At 44.1% G+C, this 25,000-nt stretch overlaps 1 protein-coding gene across 2 annotated transcripts in view; it reads left to right on the top strand.

The window, feature by feature from the left end:
- The first annotated feature begins 7,653 nt into the window (after positions 1 to 7,653).
- The window catches only part of vta1 (vesicle (multivesicular body) trafficking 1), a 66,532-nt gene continuing 49,185 nt past the window's right edge, over positions 7,654 to 25,000 (top strand). For both annotated transcript variants that reach the window (XM_035995085.1, XM_035995084.1), the window contains exon 1: positions 7,654 to 7,795. In XM_035995085.1, the coding sequence (XP_035850978.1) occupies positions 7,668 to 7,795 (128 nt within the window). In that variant the 5' untranslated portion in view covers positions 7,654 to 7,667. The remainder of the gene's footprint in view (positions 7,796 to 25,000) is intronic.

Below are 25,000 nucleotides of genomic sequence, written 5' to 3'. Positions count from 1 at the left end.
GTAGGTGGTCACTGAGCCTGTCACTCTCTCTGACCTGTCTGTCTGATCCAGTTGGTGGTCACTGAGCCTGTCTCTCTCTCTGACCTGTCTGTCTGACCCAGCTGGTGGTCACTGAGCCTGTCTCTCTCTCTGACCTGTCTGTCTGACCCTGTTGGTGGTCACTGAGCCTGTCTCTCTCTCTCTGACCTGTCTGTCTGACCCAGCTGGTGGTCACTGAGCCTGTCTCTCTCTCTCTGACCTGTCTGTCTGACCCAGCTGGTGGTCACTGAGCCTGTCTCTCTCTCTCTGACCTGTCTGTCTGACCCAGCTGGTGGTCACTGAGCCTGTCTCTCTCTCTGACCTGTCTGTCTGACCCTGTTGGTGGTCACTGAGCCTGTCTCTCTCTCTCTGACCTGTCTGTCTGACCCAGCTGGTGGTCACTGAGCCTGTCTCTCTCTCTGACCTGTCTGTCTGACCCTGTTGGTGGTCACTGAGCCTGTCTCTCTCTCTCTGACCTGTCTGTCTGACCCAGCTGGTGGTCACTGAGCCTGTCTCTCTCTCGGACCTGTCTGTCTGACCCAGCTGGTGGTCACTGAGCCTGTCTCTCTCTCTCTGACCTGTCTGTCTGACCCAGCTGGTGGTCACTGAGCCTGTCTCTCTCTCTGACCTGTCTGTCTGACCCAGCTGGTGGTCACTGAGCCTGTCTCTCTCTCTGACCTGTCTGTCTGACCCTGTTGGTGGTCACTGAGCCTGTCTCTCTCTCTGACCTGTCTGTCTGACCCAGCTGGTGGTCACTGAGCCTGTCTCTCTCTCTGACCTGTCTGTCTGACCCAGTAGGTGGTCACTGAGCCTGTCTCTCTCTCGGACCTGTCTGTCTGACCCAGCTGGTGGTCACTGAGCCTGTCTCTCTCTCTGACCTGTCTGTCTGACCCTGTTGGTGGTCACTGAGCCTGTCTCTCTCTCTGACCTGTCTGTCTGACCCTGTTGGTGGTCACTGAGCCTGTCTCTCTCTCTCTGACCTGTCTGTCTGACCCTGTTGGTGGTCACTGAGCCTGTCTCTCTCTCTCTGACCTGTCTGTCTGACCCAGCTGGTGGTCACTGAGCCTGTCTCTCTCTCGGACCTGTCTGTCTGACCCAGCTGGTGGTCACTGAGCCTGTCTCTCTCTCTCTGACCTGTCTGTCTGACCCAGCTGGTGGTCACTGAGCCTGTCTCTCTCTCTCTGACCTGTCTGTCTGACCCAGCTGGTGGTCACTGAGCCTGTCTCTCTCTCGGACCTGTCTGTCTGACCCAGCTGGTGGTCACTGAGCCTGTCTCTCTCTCTGACCTGTCTGTCTGACCCAGCTGGTGGTCACTGAGCCTGTCTCTCTCTCGGACCTGTCTGTCTGACCCAGCTGGTGGTCACTGAGCCTGTCTCTCTCTCTCTGACCTGTCTGTCTGACCCTGTTGGTGGTCACTGAGCCTGTCTCTCTCTCTGACCTGTCTGTCTGACCCAGCTGGTCACTGAGCCTGTCTCTCTCTCGGACCTGTCTGTCTGACCCAGCTGGTGGTCACTGAGCCTGTCTCTCTCTCTCTGACCTGTCTGTCTGACCCAGCTGGTGGTCACTGAGCCTGTCTCTCTCTCTCTGACCTGTCTGTCTGACCCAGCTGGTGGTCACTGAGCCTGTCTCTCTCTCGGACCTGTCTGTCTGACCCAGCTGGTGGTCACTGAGCCTGTCTCTCTCTCTGACCTGTCTGTCTGACCCAGCTGGTGGTCACTGAGCCTGTCTCTCTCTCGGACCTGTCTGTCTGACCCAGCTGGTGGTCACTGAGCCTGTCTCTCTCTCTCTGACCTGTCTGTCTGACCCTGTTGGTGGTCACTGAGCCTGTCTCTCTCTCTGACCTGTCTGTCTGACCCAGCTGGTCACTGAGCCTGTCTCTCTCTCTGACCTGTCTGTCTGACCCAGCTGGTCACTGAGCCTGTATTTAGTCAGGATCCGTCTCTTCTTCGTATCTCTGACAGTGTGAGGATAATCTGTCAAATAACAATTTAGTCTACTTTGTTTGCTTTCTCCAATGTTGTAAATATTGGTCTTTTGAATGAAGAAGCTCATCCCTGTGTATCACCGGATGTCCAGAGACAGTGCAGCATGGAGGCACTCAGAATGCCAACGCATGCCTCAACTCGGTCATATGGGCCTGATGTCCAAAAACAGTCTTTGTGGGGAAAAGCAGCTGGGGTTGAGGCTGCAGCCAGTATGGCTATTTCTATATTTAATGAGGGTGCCTCTGCCATGCTGGCTGTGATGGAGAAATTGTGGCTTCAGAGGATGACGACATGGTTAGGATCTCAAAAGCCAATAGTGTCCATTCCACCAACGCATAGCGGAGCCGTAAAAGTGAAAAGACACCAGCAGGAGATGGAGGAAGGGCCTACATATGGTGCTGGCATGGATTAGACTGTAAACTAACTTGGGGGAACTAGGCTGTGTAATGGTTGTGTTCTGTCAGTTCAAATGTTGTGATGTAATGCTCTATGAAGACATGTACAGAGGGATTTGTAAATATATTATTCCTAGCCTGATTTATATAATATTTTATTCCAAAAAACATGGCGAAAATCGATTTTTTTTTTAAGGCTATTGACAGTATATTCTGATTTACAGGATAACAAAAGTAGATAGCCATTAATCCCTCTGTAATTTTTTTCCCATCTAATATGTGAACACAATGAAAAAAGAATTTTGAAACTGGCTTCATCCAATACTCAGATTTTTTAAAATATATGCAAATTAGCGCATATTGAATTAGATAATGCCTAATTTGCATATTTAAACATTAAATTACAGAAAACTTGTAATACATTTTTTTCTCATATTAATGTCAATAATCAACTGGGAGAGTTTCATGGTGATATCTGCTAGTTAAAAAAATTACCCTATTCACCTGTAGTGTCTCGCCTTAAAATACAAAATATAATGGACTATTATTATATTCAGTAGTCCAGTAAGGGGGCTTCCACATCCGGGACATGGGCCGGATACGACAACACTTGACCCCAAAGTCCAGTTGTTTAATTATCATGAACAGGGCTTAATTTTAAGTTGAAAAATGTAGGATTGACTAACAGAGGCTACTGCATTTACTGCTAAATTGTACAATAACACAATCATGGATTGTGTTATTGTACAATTTAGCGTAATGTTTAGTGTAATGTTTTCTACACTTTATTGATCCAAAATGATCAGTGATGTTGAGACTACAGTGTAACGGACCACCACAGTTCATACATACGTGTGAACCGTGGATTAACTGCAGAGTTTAACCTACATAGTGTAAAACGTGACACTACGTGAATGGGGCACAGCAGAAAGACGGAGCAGAGCGACGCTGCTTGTTTACCGGCAATTTCCACTGGATGCGGAACGTCTCCGGAACGTCGACGGAGTCATTAGGTTTCCATTAAAGTCAGTGTGTGTATTTCCACTGACTGCAGAACGTCTGCGTCCCGACTCCGTCCCAGTTCCGTCAGTCTGCCGCAGCCCTCCGGAGCAGATACGCAGAGCTTCTATTTTTGACGGACGACGGAGAGCTCCGCAGCAATTCACCACAATTCAGATTATGCAGGACAGGAAGTAGAGCACAGAAACAAAATAAAACATCCGGTTACTTTTCAAAAATAAAATCCAGCGTGCTCACGGCGGGTCATATTTCCCTGCACTACACCTTGAAAACACAGCTCAGAGTAGTTTCCCCTCTACTCCTCTGGATGGAAACAAACTGTTGTTGGTTTTGTGGTTCTGTTTATAGAAACTACATCCTGTTATATCGCGCGAACATACGTCAATTCGCGAGATCTCATGGTTGGCTGGCCGCAGCCGTTACCACTCGGACCACTCGGGACCACCCCGGCCGTTGCCGACTGGCCAAATGCTTAATATTTATTATTATTAATATTATTAATATTATTATTATAACCATAGTGAAATCGTGCCAGCGATTAAAACCCGTCCTCTGCACTGTCGGCCTGTAAAGACAGTTTATTTGTATATTAAAAAAAATGGTCCGGCCCCTCTGGCATTTGCCAGAGTTGCCAGATGGCCAATCCACCCCTGGTCACACACACACACACGCACACACACACACACACACACACACACACACACACACACACACACACAGTCACACACACGGTCACAGCGCAGCAGGCAGAGGCGGGGGAGAGAGAGATCCCTGTTTCTCTTTGGGAGACTTGTTTAAATTATGACAAATATACATTAGATTTAGTATTTAGTTCATACTTTTTTTGGTGTATTTGTTTTCTGATTTTAACGCTATAAAGACTGTTACCGTGCTTACATCACTCCCTTACCCCTCCTACCAGTCCCGAATGCAAATGTTAAAAATGGTTTTGGGGGAGAGTAGATAGTAGAACTGCTTAGAAGTGGACTTTTCCTTTGGTCGGAAAGCGGCTATTGTGCAGAGTACAAGTACAAAGACAACGAAATGCAGTTTGCGTCCAACCAGAAGTGAAGATGTGACGCCAAAGGAGAATTTTAGCGTCAATAACAACGCTAAAGCACCTGAGCAAGCGTCTTCATGCGATGGGAGTGAGAATGTGCTGGAACTAGGGCTGTCAAAATAACGCAGATTAATCTATTCCATATTGAGGTTTGACCCGGAGCCGTTCTAGCCACCGTTGGACTGTAAAATGAAGGAGGGAGACGAGAATGTGCTGCCTGGATCATTAACTGGAACATTTACTTGTAAAAATCTTCTTCCTGCCAACCCTGGCTACCGAAATCTGGTGCCACTGATATGTCTGCTCTTCTCTCTGATGCTCTGAAACAGACGGCAACACAAACACCGCTGCACGTGACGCTAGTTAACACTATACTCGACAGCAGCTAACGTTAGCCTACCGCTAGCTAGTTAACACTATACTCGACAGCAGCTAACGTTAGCCTACCGCTAGCTAGTTAACACTATACTCGACAGCAGCTAACGTTAGCCTACCGCTAGCTAGTTAACACTATACTCGACAGCAGCTAACGTTAGCCTACCGCTAGCTAGTTAACACTATACTCGACAGCAGCTAACGTTAGCCTACCGCTAGCTAGTTAACACTATACTCGACAGCAGCTAACGTTAGCCTACCGCTAGCTAGTTAACACTATACTCGACAGCAGCTAACGTTAGCCTACCGCTAGCTAGTTAACACTATACTCGACAGCAGCTAACGTTAGCCTACCGCTAGCTAGTTAACACTATACTCGACAGCAGCTAACGTTAGCCTACCGCTAGCTAGTTAAAACTATACTCGACAGCAGCTAACGTTAGCCTACCGCTAGCTAGTTAACACTATACTCGACAGCAGCTAACGTTAGCCTACCGCTAGCTAGTTAACACTATACTCGACAGCAGCTAACGTTAGCCTACCGCTAGCTAGTTAACACTATACTCGACAGCAGCTAACGTTAGCCTACCGCTAGCTAGTTAACACTATACTCGACAGCAGCTAACGTTAGCCTACCGCTAGCTAGTTAACACTATACTCGACAGCAGCTAACGTTAGCCTACCGCTAGCTAGTTAACACTATACTCGACAGCAGCTAACGTTAGCCTACCGCTAGCTAGTTAACACTATACTCGACAGCAGCTAACGTTAGTCTACCGCTAGCTAGTTAACACTATACTAGACAGCAGCTAACGTTAGCCTACCGCTAGCTAGTTAACACTATACTCGACAGCAGCTAACGTTAGCCTACCGCTAGCTAGTTAACACTATACTCGACAGAGGCTAATGTTTGTCTACCGCTAGCTAGTTAACACTATACTAGACAGCAGCTAACGTTAGCCTACCACTAGCTAGTAGCTGGATTAAACACGGTTACAATGCTGACAGCTAACGCTAAACGGTGTAAAGTGTGACTGTGTGAAAGTGTGTCAATCTACACATTGTGAGGAAGAGAGACGGAGTTCGGTGAAACCAGTTTCCTTTGTTCCCAGATTCCTTCATAGTCCCTGAAATGTAGTTCCTTCATTCTGCACTCAGCCCCGTGGTTTTACATTCCCCTGAAACACACACACACACTCTCTCTCTCTCTCTCTCTCTCTCTCTCTCTCTCTCTCTCTCTCTCTCTCTCTCTCTCTCTCACGCACACACACACTCACACACACACACACACACACACACACACACACACACACACACACACACACACACACCCCATTACACACACACACACACACACACACACACACTGAACAGTGTGTGTATTCAGGCTGGCCCTGGTTCACCTGCTGGAGGCAACCAGCGTGTTTGCTTTTAGTGGTTTTACAGGAAACCTGAAGCTCTGCCGGATGCCCTAATGGATGGAGAGAGAGAGAGAGAGAGAGAGAGAGAGAGAGGGAGGGAGAGAGGGAGAGAGAGGAGGGAGAGGGAGAGGGAGGGAGAGAGAGATTTAATGAAAGAGAGGAGTTACAGGTGGAGAAAATGCTTGCAAAGAGAAGGCAGAAAGAGTGAGATGGAGACACATAGAGGCCGCTGAGGCGTGGACCGTGACTGAGAGATTACATTACATTACATGTCATTTAGCTGACGCTTTTATCCAAAGCGACTTACAAGGGGTTTAGTGCCTTGCTCAGGGACACATTGGTTGATGTATCGCCGTGGGAATCGAACCCGGATCTCCCACACCAAAGACATGGGTCATATCCACTACGCCATCACCACCCACATTCTCTAAATCAGTGCACAGGTTTCATAAAAGCCTAATTTCCAAAACCGATATCTATCTCTGTTATAAATGTTACAGATGCACGGACAAAAGAAAGAGCAAAGCGTTGAAAATAGCAACAAAAACGATGGAGAAAGTATAAAAAAATGTTGAAAGAGGCGACAAAAATGTCAAAAAGCGACTAAAACATCGAGAGAATGAACGTTGAACGGCTCTGGATACATGTGATTTTCTGTTGTTTTTATTTAGTTGCAGTAATGTTTATATTGTTTCTCTCTCAAACATCTTGTGACCTAAAGATATTAATATCCGAATGCCTTCAAACCATCAGTACAATTAAAAACTGGAAGAAAAAAGTGTTCGCTCATCGAGTGAAATCCAGTTCATAACTTCAGATGAGTTATGAACTGGAGGGAGAGGAGAGGGAAAGGAAGGAGAGGAGAGGAAATGAAGGAAGGAGAGGGGATGAAATGAAGGGAGGGGAGGAAAGGAGACGAAGGAGAGGAAATGAAAGGGAAAGGAAGGAAGGAGAGGGAGGAAAGGAGAGGAAATGAGAGGGAAACAGGGGAAGGAGAGGGGAGGAAAAAAGAGAGGGAAAGGAGAGGAAAAGAGAGGGAAAAGGGGGAAGGAGGGAAGGAAAAGAGAGGGAAAAGAAAGGGAAAATAGAGGGGAAGGAAAGGAAGGAGAGGGGAGGAAAAGAAAGGACAGGAAGGAAAAGGAAAGGAGAGGAAGGGAAAGGAAGGAGAGGGGAGGAAAAGAAATGAATGGGATCCCTTTAATTCCCTTTCTTTTCTTGACATCAATTATAAAAGATTTCTCTCTAAGTTTTCTGTACGTTTGACCTTTCAAAATAAAAGCCTCTGTGAGAAATCCTTCTTTACAGCTGCGTTCATCGACCTGATTAATAGTTTTTGGAGTAATTGTGTGTGTGTGTGTGTGTGTGTGTGTGTGTGTGTGTGTGTGTGTTCCAGATGAAGAAGGAGCTGGCTGACAACGACTCCATCAGTCAGGAGGTGGTCGGTAACGCCCACATCGAAAACTACGCCTTAAAGATGTTCCTCTACGCCGACACCGAAGACCGGGCCGCCCGCTTCCACAAGTAAGCAACGCACACAGCTTTTATATTTTACTGTCACTATACACATAGCAACGCACACAGCTTTTATATATTACTGTCATTATACACATAGCAACTAGGGCTGTCCTCGACTAAAGAAATTCTTAGTCGACTAACACTTATATGATTTTGTCGATTAATCGATTAGTTGATGTAATCGACAGAGCTGTGCTCTTTGAGAGGTGGTTAAGACTAGAAAAGCACAATATAAATGTAGTTAATGAACCATCTGTAAAACTGAGTTTCTCCACAATTAATCCTGCAAAAGCACCACTTTAAATCTTGTGTTTACCAGAAATGTGCTCATAAGTTTCTTGGAAATGAGTAATTAAGCATGAATAAGCATAAAAAATGACTCATCAACTAAAGAAATCTTAGTCGACTAAGACCAAAACGACCGATTAGTCGACTAATCGACTAAGAGGTGGCAGCCCTAATAGCAACGCACACAGCTTTTATATATTACTGTCACTATACACATCTACAGTGAAATTAGAAACTCCTCTTCCAGTGCCAACATGTACGTAAAATAAATATAACATGGAATAAAATAAATAGTGCAAAAAGTGGCATTGGCATTGCCTATTTTCACAAATAAGAGACTATTTTGATCCAATGGTGGTTTGCAGTTTTACCGAGCTTTTTCAACGTAAAATAAATCCGGACTAGAGTGCTGCTAACTGAGCTCCAAGGCTGCAACACAACAAGCGCCTGGCCGCTTAGGAAACCAAAACTTGCGCTATTAAATTGGGAAGTGATGATCGGATTTGAAATTAGAGATGCACCGATAGACCAGCCGGTGACCAGAATTTGCCGGTTTTCACGTGCTCGGCCATGACCGGCGACCGGCAGGTCAGTCTGACATATGGTGATTTCATGCCGGTCAACGCTACAATTAACTGACAACATAAGTTATACCAGTTACAGTTCTCACGAACGCACGCACACACGGACGCCACGGCACGGACGCCACAGCACGCTCTCTTTCTCTTTTCTCTCAACTTCTCCTCCGTGTGTCGGCGCTATTCTCCACATGTAGGAACCTGGTGAATTAACCTGCAACATGTCAGCTGTTTGGGAATTCTTCAGCGTGTGTGCAGAAGATAACAAGTTTACAATATGCAACACCTGCAAGGAGAAAGTAGGGCGTGGAGGGACGACACCAAAAACCTAAATCACATTTCTTTAGTTGATATTGATGTGAAAAGAAGGAAATGGTTCTAACATTGCTCTTTAGATGTGTGTGAATGTCCCACACCAGGAGTCATTTATATAGTTCTATTTTATAGTGATCCATTATCTGTTCAACACATGTTCTATTAAAGAAAAGATAGAAAATTAATATGTGTGTGCTGTAAAGTGGTTAGAAAAAATGAAATTGGAATTGGCTAAAATCAGTATCAGCTGGTCTAACTCAAAGAAAATCTGGAATCATAATTTTTGAAACGATTCCAAGTAGGAATCGGTTCTCGATGCCCAATCCTAGTCTTGTCTCCTTTCCTTTCCTTTCCTTTCCTTTCCTTTCCTTTCCTTTCCTCTCCTCTCCTCTCCTCTCCTTTCCTCTCCTTTCCTTTCCTTTCCTTTCCTTTCCTTTCCTTTCCTTTCCTTTCCTTTCCTTTCCTTTCCTTTCCTCTCCTCTCCTCTCCTTTCCTTTCCTTTCCTTTCCTTTCCTTTCCTTTCCTTTCCTCTCCTCTCCTCTCCTTTCCTTTCCTTTCCTCCCTCCCTCGTCTCGTCCTCCCTCTCCTCTCCTTATTTCTTTTCACCCAAACTTTCCCAGACACTGGAGAGGACTGAAACATACCTCTGTAATCTCTTGGGTCATTTTAATTGCACAAATATTAAATATATATATATATATATATATAATACTGGGAGAGTACGGCCGTTCCCAGACAGATCGAGGGGGCAGCGGGTCTCTTTATTCAGTACAAACCGCTTATTTAGGTCAGGAAACCACCCTAGTGTGTGTGTGTGTGTGTGTGTGTGTCTTTGTGTCTGTGTGTGTGTGTGTGTGTGTGTGTCTGTGTGTCTGTGTGTGTGTCTTTGTGTCTGCGTGTGTGTCTTTGTGTGTCTGTGTGTGTGTGTGTGTGTCTGTGTGTGTGTCTGTCTGTCTCTGTGTGTGTGTGTGTGTGTCTGTCTGTCTCTGTGTGTGTGTGTGTGTGTGTGTCTGTGTGTGTGTCTGTCTGTCTCTGTGTGTGTGTGTGTGTGTGTGTGTGTGTGTGTCTGCGGCTCCTTCCAGGCAGCGCTGCCTGGAAGGAGCCGTTGGGGGCAAAAAACACCATCAAGCATGTGTGTGTGTGTGTGTGTGTGTGTGTGTGTGTGTGTGTGTGTGTGTGTGTCTGTGTGTGTCTGTGTGTGTGTGTGTGTGTGTCTGTGTCTGTGTGTCTGTGTGTCTGTGTGTGTGTGTGTGTGTGTGTTCTCATGGTAGTATTTGATATCAAAACGTGTGATGAAAGAACTGAAAGCAGGAAGGTCTGGGTGTAGTTTAAGTCGTGTTTGTTAACAGTTGAAGTGCTAATATTTCCCCCTAATCACCTCTACCTTCCTTTCCTCAGAAATGAGTAATACGTTAGAACAAAGAAATGAGAAATACCCTAATTCCTCGAAAGAAAACGGGGCCTTTGATTACCTAAACAGCAGAAGGTCCCAGGCTTTTAGTTGAAGCAGCTGGCGTTTGTTAGAGGCAGGCCTTTATTTGTTATTCCATCTTTTTGATAAATATACTTGTTTTAAATGAAAAGTCATAGCGTTCCAGTGGACGGAGATCATTCATTCTTTAAGAAACATTTGCAAAAATATCACCATGTACACCAACAGCCAGAAGGGCGACAAAGCAGTTTGTGTCATGGGTATTTATTTCAAATACAGGTACTACAGTATTGCTGGTAGATTACAATAAGAGCATACAGTAGTTGCTGGTTTGCAGTACACCAGTATCTGATTAACGTTACAGACGGTAGCTAAGCTAGTTTTGTTGTGTAGTCATGGTCCTTATTTATATATTTATACTGTCCAACCAGTAGAACATGTCCTGTTCTGTAGACATGGTCCTTATTTATATATTTATACTGTCCAACCAGTAGAACATGTCCTGTTCTGTAGACATGGTCCTTATTTATTTATATATTCATGTTGGACCGGTCCAATATGACTGTCAGTTGAAATAAACCTGTGTTGTAAGAAAACTTGTTTAATTATTATGAATCTATTTTGGTGTGTTTTCCCGTAACTTTTGTAATTTTACATGTGTTTAAAAATATTGAAATTAATATCAATATCGCAGTATTCATAATCGATATCACAATATCACATTTTGTCGATACCGTGCGACCCTACTACTGCCATCTGTTGGCACCTGTACGTCAGAGCTGTAATCGGGCCTGAAAAGGACCGAGCCCGACCAGTACATTTTGATTGACAGATTTTTAAAAGCCCGAACCCGTTTACAGCCGACTGAACAAAAGGCCGTCTATCAGCAGTGATTAGACAGTCCTTCCAGAAAAATGCAGAGTTTTTTTGTGATTGTTTTGGGCTAAAATCCTTGATTATGCGGCACGTTTTCTTAAAAAATGTGATAGAATATGCGGGATATTTATGCAATTTTATGCGATGAAATTGCGGGAACTTGCAAAAATTGCGGTTTCATCGTGGCTTCATCGCGGGGTTTGCAGCTTTTCGATGACGTTCACGTCGCGTAATTACGTCACTTCATAACGTTCCCATGGCAACAGCGGAAAATGGCTGCTCTTGTGTGAAGTAAACGCAACATTTTTCAACTTTCTGCTAAGATATATGTGGGACTTTTTTTGCAACGAAAATGCGGGGATTATGAAATCATGCAAGCCCCGCATATTTTGAGCGGAAATCGGCAATTTATGCGGCGAAAGTGCGGCGTATTTGAAAAAATGCGGCCCCCGAAATAAATATGCAGACTTTGGCTGATTATGCATTGAATTATTATTATATTATTACGTTTTTCTGGAGGGACTAGTTAGAGTGCATGTCGGAGAATAGCGCGGACACGCACTTCACACCGCGAGCGTGCACACGCACGCCACTCGGCGGAAAAGGGACAGAAAGACAAAAGAGACTGCGCCGCACACACAGCTCTTTTGTCTTTGGTCAAGAATGAGTAATTTCTACATATTTTAACATCATTCAGGGGTGTGATTCTTCCGGATAATTCCGGATTTTTTTTTGGGGGGGGGGTTGTCGGAAGGCACAGGTCGGGGGTGTTGGTAAACATAATGACCGGTCACTGCTGTCAACGTTTTTTGTGCCTCTGACTCATGTCTTCATATCACTCCGCAAGTGGTCCATTAATTTGTCACGATGTAACTTCATTCAGAGCAGAGCTCCACCAAAGAGCCTGCAATCGTTGCGGAAGGTTATTTGAATAAGAATTTTGGACGTGTGGGGGCGAACTATCTTCTTAGCTGAAGCCGACAACGGGACAATATTTTTATTTTATGTTGGCAATGCAAGCTGAAGCGACGTAGCAGATGACGTTGAGAAGTTGCAGTGAGGAATATTTTAGGAGCACCATTTTCGGCAGTGCAGAGAGGTAGTGGCCCACACTAACTTAGTGTTGAGCCGGGAAACATGGCTAAAAGAGCTCTACAGCGAAAAGATGTGCTGGGCGAGCCGTCAGTCGGTGGACGCTAACAGAAGCTAGCTGGCGTAAGCTGACAGCTGACCAACGCTACCAAGTGATCGGCGGAGACGGGGAGTACATGTATTTGAAAGAGTCCGGCAGTTGTGGTAGACGAAGGTCCAGTCGGGAGATTGGATGGAGAGTCCACTGAAGTCCACTGCGGTCTGAAGGGCTAATCCTCGCTAGATCACTGGCTAGTCGGGAGGTTGACAGCTAACGTTAGCCAGCTGAAGCTAACAGTCGATCGATGGTGAGTAACGTACGTTACACAGGCTGGCAGCAGCACAGAGTCCAGAGTTGATAAGGTGGGGTAGAAAGGTGTTGAGAATGACCAACACCTAATCTTAAACTTAGTGTAGCTACTTAATTTGCTACGACCCGATCAGAGGTTACTTAAATTGGGACGTTCAGTCAAAATCAATCATGTCACCTTCAAACGGGATCTCTGTTTGCAGGGTTCAGGCTGGACCCTCCCGGTGATCATGCTGCTCTGGGGGACCGGCTGTACAGTGAGAAGCTGCTGCTGACCGGCGCAGAGCTCTGCCAGAACTCCGACTGCTGTCTGTCCGCGCGGCCGTCTGACGGCATCAGTATTAGAGTAGTAGTAGTAGTAGTAGAGACAGTTTCATTAGCGGTTAAAAACGTCTCGCGTTAAATAGTAGTCTAATTCGGTACAGCTGGTTTTAACGCCTGATGCGAAGTGTAGGCCTATAGGAGTACACATGAAAACCCTGAACAAGCAGCGTCGCTCTGCTCTGTCTTTCTGCTGTGCCCCATTCACGTAGTAGTTTTACACTATGTAGGTTAAACTCTGCAATTAATCCGCGGTTCACATGTATGTATGAACTGTGGTGGTCCGTTACACTGTAGGCTATATTCAACATCACTGATTAAGTAGCCTAAGTCAATCCTACAAACAACTGGACTTTAGGGTCAAGTGTTGTTGTATCCGGCCCATGTCCCGGATGTGAAAGCCTCCTTACTGGACTACTGAATATAATAATATTCCATTATATTTTGTATTTTGAATTGTTACCTGCCACCAGAATTTTGTGATTTCCTTGCAATAAATATTGACATTTTTACCATAAATTGGTGCCTAAAAATGTATCAGAATGCAGGAATTGAAGTCTTTTACCCTCAGAATTTCCTGGGGGAGGACACCCAGACCCCCTCCCCCCCCTGCTTTGTGTGTTCCCACAAAGACAAATTCTGAGCAAGGAAAAACCCTGAAGTATAATCACAGACAGCCATAAAAAACATTTAAATTGCAGAGTTAGAGTTATAACTTAATATGTACAGTGTCAACAGAGAGAAACACGGACAATTGAACAGACAGTGACAACATACATACTACATACCTCCATACTGTAGAGAATGACAGTAACAGCCTACAAACGGCATAAATAAAATTTGTTATAAACATGTGCTCTTTAAAAAGTAGAAAGCATTGTTTGCCAGTTACATTAAATGTTTAAAAATCCGTAAATGTCCGTGGGTGGGGCTGCATGGGCGTGGTAATGTGGGCTGGTGTGTGTGTGTGTGTGTGTGTGTGTGTGTGTGTGTGTGTGTGTGTGTGTGTTCTCATGGTAGTATTTGATATCAAAACGTGTGATGAAAGAATTGAAAGCAGGAAGGTCTGGGTGTAGTTTAAGTCGTGTTTGTTAACAGTTGAAGTGCTAATATTTCCCCCTAATCACCTCTACCTTCCTTTCCTCAGAAATGAGTAATACGTTAGAACAAAGAAATGAGAAATACCCTCATTCCTCGAAAGAAAACGGGGCCTTTGATTACCTAAACAGCAGAAGGTCCCAGGCTTTTAGTTGAAGCAGCTGGCGTTTGTTAGAGGCAGGCCTTTATTTGTTATTCCATCTTTTTGATAAATATACTTGTTTTAAATGAAAAGTCATAGCGTTCCAGTGGACGGAGATCATTCATTCTTTAAGAAACATTTGCAAAAATATCACCATGTACACCAACAGCCAGAAGGGCGACAAAGCAGTTTGTGTCATGGGTATTTATTTCAAATACAGGTACTACAGTATTGCTGGTAGATTACAATAAGAGCATACAGTAGTTGCTGGTTTGCAGTACACCAGTATCTGATTAACGTTACAGACGGTAGCTAAGCTAGTTTTGTTGTGTAGTCATGGTCCTTATTTATATATTTATACTGTCCAACCAGTAGAACATGTCCTGTTCTGTAGACATGGTCCTTATTTATATATTTATACTGTCCAACCAGTAGAACATGTCCTGTTCTGTAGACATGGTCCTTATTTATTTATATATTCATGTTGGACCGGTCCAATATGACTGTCAGTTGAAATAAACCTGTGTTGTAAGAAAACTTGTTTAATTATTATGAATCTATTTTGGTGTGTTTTCCCGTAACTTTTGTAATTTTACATGTGTTTAAAAATATTGAAATTAATATCAATATCGCAGTATTCATAATCGATATCACAATATCACATTTTGTCGATACCGTGCGACCCTACTACTGCCATCTGTTGGCACCTGTACGTCAGAGCTGTAATCGGGCCTGAAAAGGACCGAGCCCGACCAGTACATTTTGATTGACAGATTTTTAAAAGCCCGAACCCGTTTACAGACGACTGAACAAAAGGCCGTCTATCAGCAGTGATTAGACAGTCCTTCCAGAAAAATGCAGAGTTTTTTTGTGATTGTTTTGGGCTAAAATCCTTGATTATGCGGCACGTTTTCTTAAAAAATGTGATAGAATATGCGGGATATTTATGCAATTTTATGCGATGAAATTGCGGGAACTTGCAAAAATTGCGGTTTCATCGTGGCTTCATCGCGGGGTTTGCAGCTTTTCGATGATGTTCACGTCGCGTAATTACGTCACTTCATAACGTTCCCATGGCAACAGCGGAAAATGGCTGCTCTTGTGTGAAGTAAACGCAACATTTTTCAACTTTCTGCTAAGATATATGTGGGAATTTTTTTGCAACGAAAAATGCGGGGATTATGAAATCATGCAAGCCCCGCATATTTTGAGCGGAAATCGGCAATTTATGCGGCGAAAGTGCGGCGTATTTGAAAAAATGCGGCCCCCGAAATAAATATGCAGACTTTGGCTGATTATGCATTGGATTATTATTATATTATTACGTTTTTTCTGGAGGGACTAGTTAGAGTGCATGTCGGAGAATAGCGCGGACACGCACTTCACACCGCGAGCGTGCACACGCACGCCACTCGGCGGAAAAGGGACAGAAAGACAAAAGAGACTGCGCCGCACACACAGCTCTTTTGTCTTTGGTCAAGAATGAGTAATTTCTACATATTTTAACATCATTCAGGGGTGTGATTCTTCCGGATAATTCCGGATTTTTTTTTTGGGGGGGGGGGTTGTCGGAAGGCACGGGTCGGGGGTGTTGGTAAACATAATGACCGGTCACTGCTGTCAACGTTTTTTGTGCCTCTGACTCATGTCTTCATATCACTCCGCAAGTGGTCCATTAATTTGTCACGATGTAACTTCATTCAGAGCAGAGCTCCACCAAAGAGCCTGCAATCGTTGCGGAAGGTTATTTGAATAAGAATTTTGGACGTGTGGGAGCGAACTATCTTCTTAGCTGAAGCCGACAACGGGACAATATTTTTATTTTATGTTGGCAATGCAAGCTGAAGCGACGTAGCAGATGACGTTGAGAAGTTGCAGTGAGGAATATTTTAGGAGCACCATTTTCGGCAGTGCAGAGAGGTAGTGGCCCACACTAACTTAGTGTTGAGCCGGGAAACATGGCTAAAAGAGCTCTACAGCGAAAAGATGTGCTGGGCGAGCCGTCAGTCGGTGGACGCTAACAGAAGCTAGCTGGCGTAAGCTGACAGCTGACCAACGCTACCAAGTGATCGGCGGAGACGGGGAGTACATGTATTTGAAAGAGTCCGGCAGTTGTGGTAGACGAAGGTCCAGTCGGGAGATTGGATGGAGAGTCCACTGAAGTCCACTGTGGTCTGAAGGGCTAATCCTCGCTAGATCACTAGCTAGTCGGGAGGTTGACAGCTAACGTTAGCCAGCTGAAGCTAACAGTCGATCGATGGTGAGTAACGTACGTTACACAGGCTGGTATCAGCACAGAGTCCAGAGTTGATAAGTGTGTGTGTGGGGGGGGGGGGTAGAAAGGTGTTGAGAATGACCAACACCTAATCTTAAACTTAGTGTAGCTACTTAATTTGCTACGACCCGATCAGAGGTTACTTAAATTGGGACGTTCAGTCAAAATCAATCATGTCACCTTCAAACGGGATCTCTGTTTGCAGGGTTCAGGCTGGACCCTCCCGGTGATCATGCTGCTCTGGGGGACCGGCTGTACAGTGAGAAGCTGCTGCTGACCGGCGCAGAGCTCTGCCAGAACTCCGACTGCTGTCTGTCCGCGCGGCCGTCTGACGGCATCAGTATTAAAGTAGTAGTAGTAGTAGTAGAGACAGTTTCATTAGCGGTTAAAAACGTCTCGCGTTAAATAGTAGTCTAATTCGGTACAGCTGGTTTTAATGCCTGATGCAAAGTGTAGGCCTATAGGAGTACACATGAAAACCCTGAACAAGCAGCGTCGTTCTGCTCTGTCTTTCTGCTGTGCCCCATTCACGTAGTAGTTTTACACTATGTAGGTTAAACTCTGCAATTAATCCGCGGTTCACATGTATGTATGAACTGTGGTGGTCCGTTACACTCTAGGCTATATTCAACATCAATGATTAAGTAGCCTAAGTCAATCCTACAAACAACTGGACTTTAGGGTCAAGTGTTGTTGTATCCGGCCCATGTCCCGGATGTGAAAGCCTCCTTACTGGACTACTGAATATAATAATATTCCATTATATTTTGTATTTTGAATTGTTACCTGCCACCAGAATTTTGTGATTTCCTTGCAATAAATATTGACATTTTTACCATAAATTGGTGCCTAAAAATGTATCAGAATGCAGGAATTGAAGTCTTTTACCCTCAGAATTTCCTGGGGGAGGACACCCAGACCCCCTCCCCCCCCAGCTTTGTGTGTTCCCACAAAGACAAATTCTGAGCAAGGAAAAACCCTGAAGTATAATCACAGACAGCCATAAAAAACATTTAAATTGCAGAGTTAGAGTTATAACTTAATATGTACAGTGTCAACAGAGAGAAACACGGACAATTGAACAGACAGTGACAACATACATACTACATACCTACATACTGTAGAGAATGACAGTAACAGCATACAAACGGCATAAATAAAATTTGTTATAAACGTGTGCTCTTTAAAAAGTAGAAAGCATTGTTTGCCAGTTACATTAAATGTTTAAAAATCCGTAAATGTCCGTGGGTGGGGCTGCATGGGCGTGGTAATGTGGGCTGGTGTGTGTGTGTGTGTGTGTGTGTGTGTGTGTGTGTGTGTGTGTGTTCTCATGGTAGTATTTGATATCAAAACGTGTGATGAAAGAATTGAAAGCAGGAAGGTCTGGGTGTAGTGTAAGTCGTGTTTGTTAACAGTTGAAGTGCTAATATTTCCCCCTAATCACCTCTACCTTCCTTTCCTCAGAAATGAGTAATACGTTAGAACAAAGAAATGAGAAATACCCTAATTCCTCGAAAGAAAACGGGGCCTTTGATTACCTAAACAGCAGAAGGTCCCAGGCTTTTAGTTGAAGCAGCTGGCGTTTGTTAGAGGCAGGCCTTTATTTGTTATTCCATCTTTTTGATAAATATACTTGTTTTAAATGAAAAGTCATAGCGTTCCAGTGGACGGAGATCATTCATTCTTTAAGAAACATTTGCAAAAATATCACCATGTACACCAACAGCCAGAAGGGCGACAAAGCAGTTTGTGTCATGGGTATTTATTTCAAATACAGGTACTACAGTATTGCTGGTAGATTACAATAAGAGCATACAGTAGTTGCTGGTTTGCAGTACACCAGTATCTGATTAACGTTACAGACGGTAGCTAAGCTAGTTTTGTTGTGTAGTCATGGTCCTTATTTATATATTTATACTGTCCAACCAGTAGAACATGTCCTGTTCTGTTGACATGGTCCTTATTTATATATTTATACTGTCCAACCAGTAGAACATGTCCTGTTCTGTAGACATGGTCCTTATTTATTTATATATTCATGTTGGACCGGTCCAATATGACTGTCAGTTGAAATAAACCTGTGTTGTAAGAAAACTTGTTTAATTATTATGAATCTATTTTGGTGTGTTTTCCCGTAACTTTTGTAATTTTACATGTGTTTAAAAATATTGAAATTAATATCAATATCGCAGTATTCATAATCGATATCACAATATCACATTTTGTCGATACCGTGCGACCCTACTACTGCCATCTGTTGGCACCTGTACGTCAGAGCTGTAATCGGGCCTGAAAAGGACCGAGCCCGACCAGTACATTTTGATTGACAGATTTTTAAAAGCCCGAACCCGTTTACAGACGACTGAACAAAAGGCCGTCTATCAGCAGTGATTAGACAGTCCTTCCAGAAAAATGCAGAGTTTTTTTGTGATTGTTTTGGGCTAAAATCCTTGATTATGCGGCACGTTTTCTTAAAAAATGTGATAGAATATGCGGGATATTTATGCAATTTTATGCGATGAAATTGCGGGAACTTGCAAAAATTGCGGTTTCATCGTGGCTTCATCGCGGGGTTTGCAGCTTTTCGATGACGTTCACGTCGCGTAATTACGTCACTTCATAACGTTCCCATGGCAACAGCGGAAAATGGCTGCTCTTGTGTGAAGTAAACGCAACATTTTTCAACTTTCTGCTAAGATATATGTGGGACTTTTTTTGCAACGAAAATGCGGGGATTATGAAATCATGCAAGCCCCGCATATTTTGAGCGGAAATCGGCAATTTATGCGGCGAAAGTGCGGCGTATTTGAAAAAATGCGGCCCCCGAAATAAATATGCAGACTTTGGCTGATTATGCATTGAATTATTATTATATTATTACGTTTTTCTGGAGGGACTAGTTAGAGTGCATGTCGGAGAATAGCGCGGACACGCACTTCACACCGCGAGCGTGCACACGCACGCCACTCGGCGGAAAAGGGACAGAAAGACAAAAGAGACTGCGCCGCACACACAGCTCTTTTGTCTTTGGTCAAGAATGAGTAATTTCTACATATTTTAACATCATTCAGGGGTGTGATTCTTCCGGATAATTCCGGATATTTTTTTTGGGGGGGGGGTTGTCGGAAGGCACAGGTCGGGGGTGTTGGTAAACATAATGACCGGTCACTGCTGTCAACGTTTTTTGTGCCTCTGACTCATGTCTTCATATCACTCCGCAAGTGGTCCATTAATTTGTCACGATGTAACTTCATTCAGAGCAGAGCTCCACCAAAGAGCCTGCAATCGTTGCGGAAGGTTATTTGAATAAGAATTTTGGACGTGTGGGGGCGAACTATCTTCTTAGCTGAAGCCGACAACGGGACAATATTTTTATTTTATGTTGGCAATGCAAGCTGAAGCGACGTAGCAGATGACGTTGAGAAGTTGCAGTGAGGAATATTTTAGGAGCACCATTTTCGGCAGTGCAGAGAGGTAGTGGCCCACACTAACTTAGTGTTGAGCCGGGAAACATGGCTAAAAGAGCTCTACAGCGAAAAGATGTGCTGGGCGAGCCGTCAGTCGGTGGACGCTAACAGAAGCTAGCTGGCGTAAGCTGACAGCTGACCAACGCTACCAAGTGATCGGCGGAGACGGGGAGTACATGTATTTGAAAGAGTCCGGCAGTTGTGGTAGACGAAGGTCCAGTCGGGAGATTGGATGGAGAGTCCACTGAAGTCCACTGTGGTCTGAAGGGCTAATCCTCGCTAGATCACTGGCTAGTCGGGAGGTTGACAGCTAACGTTAGCCAGCTGAAGCTAACAGTCGATCGATGGTGAGTAACGTACGTTACACAGGCTGGTAGCAGCACAGAGTCCAGAGTTGATAAGTGTGTGTGTGGGGGGGGGGGGGGGTAGAAAGGTGTTGAGAATGACCAACACCTAATCTTAAACTTAGTGTAGCTACTTAATTTGCTACGACCCAATCAGAGGTTACTTAAATTGGGACGTTCAGTCAAAATCAATCATGTCACCTTCAAACGGGATCTCTGTTTGCAGGGTTCAGGCTGGACCCTCCCGGTGATCATGCTGCTCTGGGGGACCGGCTGTACAGTGAGAAGCTGCTGCTGACCGGCGCAGAGCTCTGCCAGAACTCCGACTGCTGTCTGTCCGCGCGGCCGTCTGACGGCATCAGTATTAGAGTAGTAGTAGTAGTAGTAGAGACAGTTTCATTAGCGGTTAAAAACGTCTCGCGTTAAATAGTAGTCTAATTCGGTACAGCTGGTTTTAACGCCTGATGCGAAGTGTAGGCCTATAGGAGTACACATGAAAACCCTGAACAAGCAGCGTCGCTCTGCTCTGTCTTTCTGCTGTGCCCCATTCACGTAGTAGTTTTACACTATGTAGGTTAAACTCTGCAATTAATCCGCGGTTCACATGTATGTATGAACTGTGGTGGTCCGTTACACTGTAGGCTATATTCAACATCACTGATTAAGTAGCCTAAGTCAATCCTACAAACAACTGGACTTTAGGGTCAAGTGTTGTTGTATCCGGCCCATGTCCCGGATGTGAAAGCCTCCTTACTGGACTACTGAATATAATAATATTCCATTATATTTTGTATTTTGAATTGTTACCTGCCACCAGAATTTTGTGATTTCCTTGCAATAAATATTGACATTTTTACCATAAATTGGTGCCTAAAAATGTATCAGAATGCAGGAATTGAAGTCTTTTACCCTCAGAATTTCCTGGGGGAGGACACCCAGACCCCCTCCCCCCCCCTGCTTTGTGTGTTCCCACAAAGACAAATTCTGAGCAAGGAAAAACCCTGAAGTATAATCACAGACAGCCATAAAAAACATTTAAATTGCAGAGTTAGAGTTATAACTTAATATGTACAGTGTCAACAGAGAGAAACACGGACAATTGAACAGACAGTGACAACATACATACTACATACCTCCATACTGTAGAGAATGACAGTAACAGCCTACAAACGGCATAAATAAAATTTGTTATAAACATGTGCTCTTTAAAAAGTAGAAAGCATTGTTTGCCAGTTACATTAAATGTTTAAAAATCCGTAAATGTCCGTGGGTGGGGCTGCATGGGCGTGGTAATGTGGGCTGGTGTGGGTGGGTGTGTGGGTGTGGTAGTAAGGAGAGAGAATAGGAGAAGGAAGTGTGGTGAGGTGGACCTGGTCACCACAGACCCAAATCTTCTCAGCTGTTGCTACTGTCATATGCTGCACTGTCTCTTCATGTGGCACTATTATTATTTATATTATAACAAGGTAATGCAATGTGTAATCAAGTGATGACTGATTAACAGCAATGTAAATGCTAAATGCCCTAATACCTACATATTAGGGGTGGGCATCTTTTACCATCTCACGATTCAATTCGATTCCGATTCTTGAGGCTACGATTCGATTCAAAATCGATTTTCGATTCAAAACGATTCGATTTTATCCATAATGATTTCTAATCGGGTTTCTGATCATGATCTACTCTCATCTGCTTTGCTATACAGAATGACAAACGGAGACATTAAAGTGTCTTTTTCACATTTATTAAGTTCAATTCTCAGGGAAGTGCCTTTTATCAAAAACATTGTCTGGTTCTCAATTGCTACTCATTAGTAGCTAGCTATAAAATAAGTTGGAACAAAAATAAAGTGCTTCTTCATAATACAAAATGGTTGAAAATAGATGCATTTCCCAGGAAAGTTGCAGTTTACCACAAATATCATGTAGAACATAACCGGTGACGACAAAAAAACATCTATATTTCTCAGTCAGACTCTTAACTTAAAGAATAACAAGTTATGAAAATAAAGTGCTTCTTTCAAAATGAAAAATAGTACCCCTAAGCTACCTGTCTCTGAAATGTTCACATGTTAGTGCCACTCTGGTCGTTTCGGTTAGGGCACCGGCGACCTTTCTTTTAGTCTCATTGTAAAGCTGTGGCACAGCTGTCTCAGTGAAAAACTTGCGGGACGGTATGGTGGACCTCGGCTCTGCTCTCTGTAACATGCAGACGAACCCCTCGTTCTCCACCACACTGTAAGGCCTTAGGTCTTTGGCGATGAAGCAGGCGATAGACCGAGTTATTTCTTTTGCCCTCTCGGAGTTGGCAGGAAGTTTCGTTAAGCACTGCAGTGTGCGTTGGTCTGCAGCTGGCGGCTGCTCTGTGTCGCTGAGCTCCGGGTGATGCCTATTAATATGAGCCCGCGCATTTGTTGTGCTGCCGAAGTACTTGGTCTTCGTTTTGCAAAGCTTGCACACTGTGTGTGTCATGTCCAGCGCAGTGCTTCCAGGCATTCGGTAAAAACCGAAATTACGCCAAACTTTAGCTTTAAGTGAAGACGGGGCTGGTTGGATCTCCCTCTCATCCATATTTGCTTCCTCTTTGTTCTAGTGATTTACCGCTCACGTTCAAAAACCGGCTGCGTGGTGACGTCCGGACGTCCCGGATAGGCTAGTTACAAAAATGGAGGCGAACAGCCAGCTGATTTTATTTATTTATTAAATCGATTCTTGGACATTTCAGATCGATTCTGAATCGTTGCAAATGAGAATCTAGATTCTTCTGTGAATCGATTTTTTTGGCACACCCCTACTACATATCATGTAAGACTCAATTTCTCCATTTCTTCGCACAAAACTCTCCAGAAAGTGCCATTTAATGGTTGATTTTTAAAAAGAAATGAGGGGCTGTCGCAGCGTCATGGGTGCGCCGTATATTTTCCTGCTTTTTTGTCCTTTGCCAATCACACCTATGATCATTTATTCATGAGTAACGGAGGCTATAAGCCACTTGGAAGCTGGAACAAAGAAATAAAATAAGTCCTCCAGAGGCTCCAGCCTCCTCAGCATCCATTTTCACGTTAATCGAAACGCATCAGCTGACCGCTCATTTACCACGCAGCCCAGAGCGCAAGCCCGGGCCCAAGCCCGGGCCCGTGTAAAATGATAGAAATTAAGACCGAACCCGGCAAAGATCTTAAGCTCTACTGTACGTTACTACAAACTACACTTGGCTGAGTTACACATACAGCCTCATTGACTAAATGCATTTAGTCAGTGCTTGCTCTTGGGGGAATCACTGGAATTGTTGGGTCTTTGTAAATTATAGAGTGTGGTCTAGACCTACTCTATCTGTAAAGTGTCCTGAGATAACTTTGTTATGAATTGACACTATAAATAAAATTTAATTGAAATTAAATTAAAATACCAGTAGGACAATAAGACTTTACATGAGTACCATAATGCAGAAAAACAAAGTGTGGAAAAAGCATGAATATATTGTTAAATTGATAGAAATGTACATTACGATGAACTTGAATTTTATTTTTACTTAATATTCTATGAAAGGCACTTAGGAGATTATCCACACTTTTAAACATTTTTAGGATTTCTTCTAGAGGCGGAGAGTGGAGCTGAATCCTGGTTTCTAAGGAGACAGGCCAATCAGAAAGCAGGTTGATGTAAATGGACAAGTTGAATTCAAGGATTTCTTTCACTGAATGATTCATGATTCAGTTCATCTTTCCCTCCTCTTATCATCTGGAATATATCTGGACTTTATGAGTCTTTTCCTGAGAATTACACAAATCCTTCGTTCCAACAGCCCTACTCTGTCTGTGTGTGTGTGTGTGTGTGTGTGTGTGTGTGTGTGTGTCTGTGTCTGTCTGTCTGTCTGTCTGTCTGTGTGTGTGTGTGTGTGTGTGTGTGTGTGTGTGTGTGTGTCTCTATGTGCGTGTCTGTGTGTGTGTATACGTGTGTGTGTCTGTGTGTGTGTGTGTGTGTCTCTATGTGCGTGTCTGTGTGTGTGTGCGTGTCTGTGTGTGTGTGTGTATACGTGTGTGTGTCTGTCTGTCTGTCTGTCTGTGTGTCTGTGTGTCTGTGTGTGTGTGTGTGTGTGTGTGTGTGTGTTCTCCCATGGTAGTATTTGATATCAAAACGTGTGATCAAAGTGTTTTGAAAGAACTGAAAGCAGGAAGGTCTGGGTGTAGTTTAAGTCGTGTTTGTTAACAGTTGAAGTGCTAATATTTCCCCCTAATCACCTCTACCTTCCTTTCCTCAGAAATGAGTAATACGTTAGAACAAAGTGGAAGGAGGAACAGGAGGAGACGGGAAGATGTTTAGCTTTCGGTTCGTATCCACAGCCGAGTTCCTCTTCTTCAATCAAATGTTTCTGAAAACATTTTCTGTGAGAAATAATATGCCGCTGCTGAATGTCTTCATTTTAGATCAACAAAAGGTCATTTAAACATTTTTAGGATTTTTTCCAGAGGCGCAGAGTCGAGCTGGATTCAACTTTATGCAAATGAGGAGCGGTCGACTCAACGCCCCACTTCTCGCTCCAAAAACGTAGAAAAAAACCCAAGGGAGTCAGCTTCTCCTCGGACCGCGTAGCTCCTACGGCGCCATTTTGATGCTACCAAGCCATCACCTCCC

This window comes from Sander lucioperca, chromosome 19 (assembly GCF_008315115.2).
Source record: "Sander lucioperca isolate FBNREF2018 chromosome 19, SLUC_FBN_1.2, whole genome shotgun sequence".
Classification (NCBI taxonomy): domain Eukaryota; kingdom Metazoa; phylum Chordata; class Actinopteri; order Perciformes; family Percidae; genus Sander; species Sander lucioperca.
This window is presented reverse-complemented; position numbering and strand designations above follow the sequence as displayed.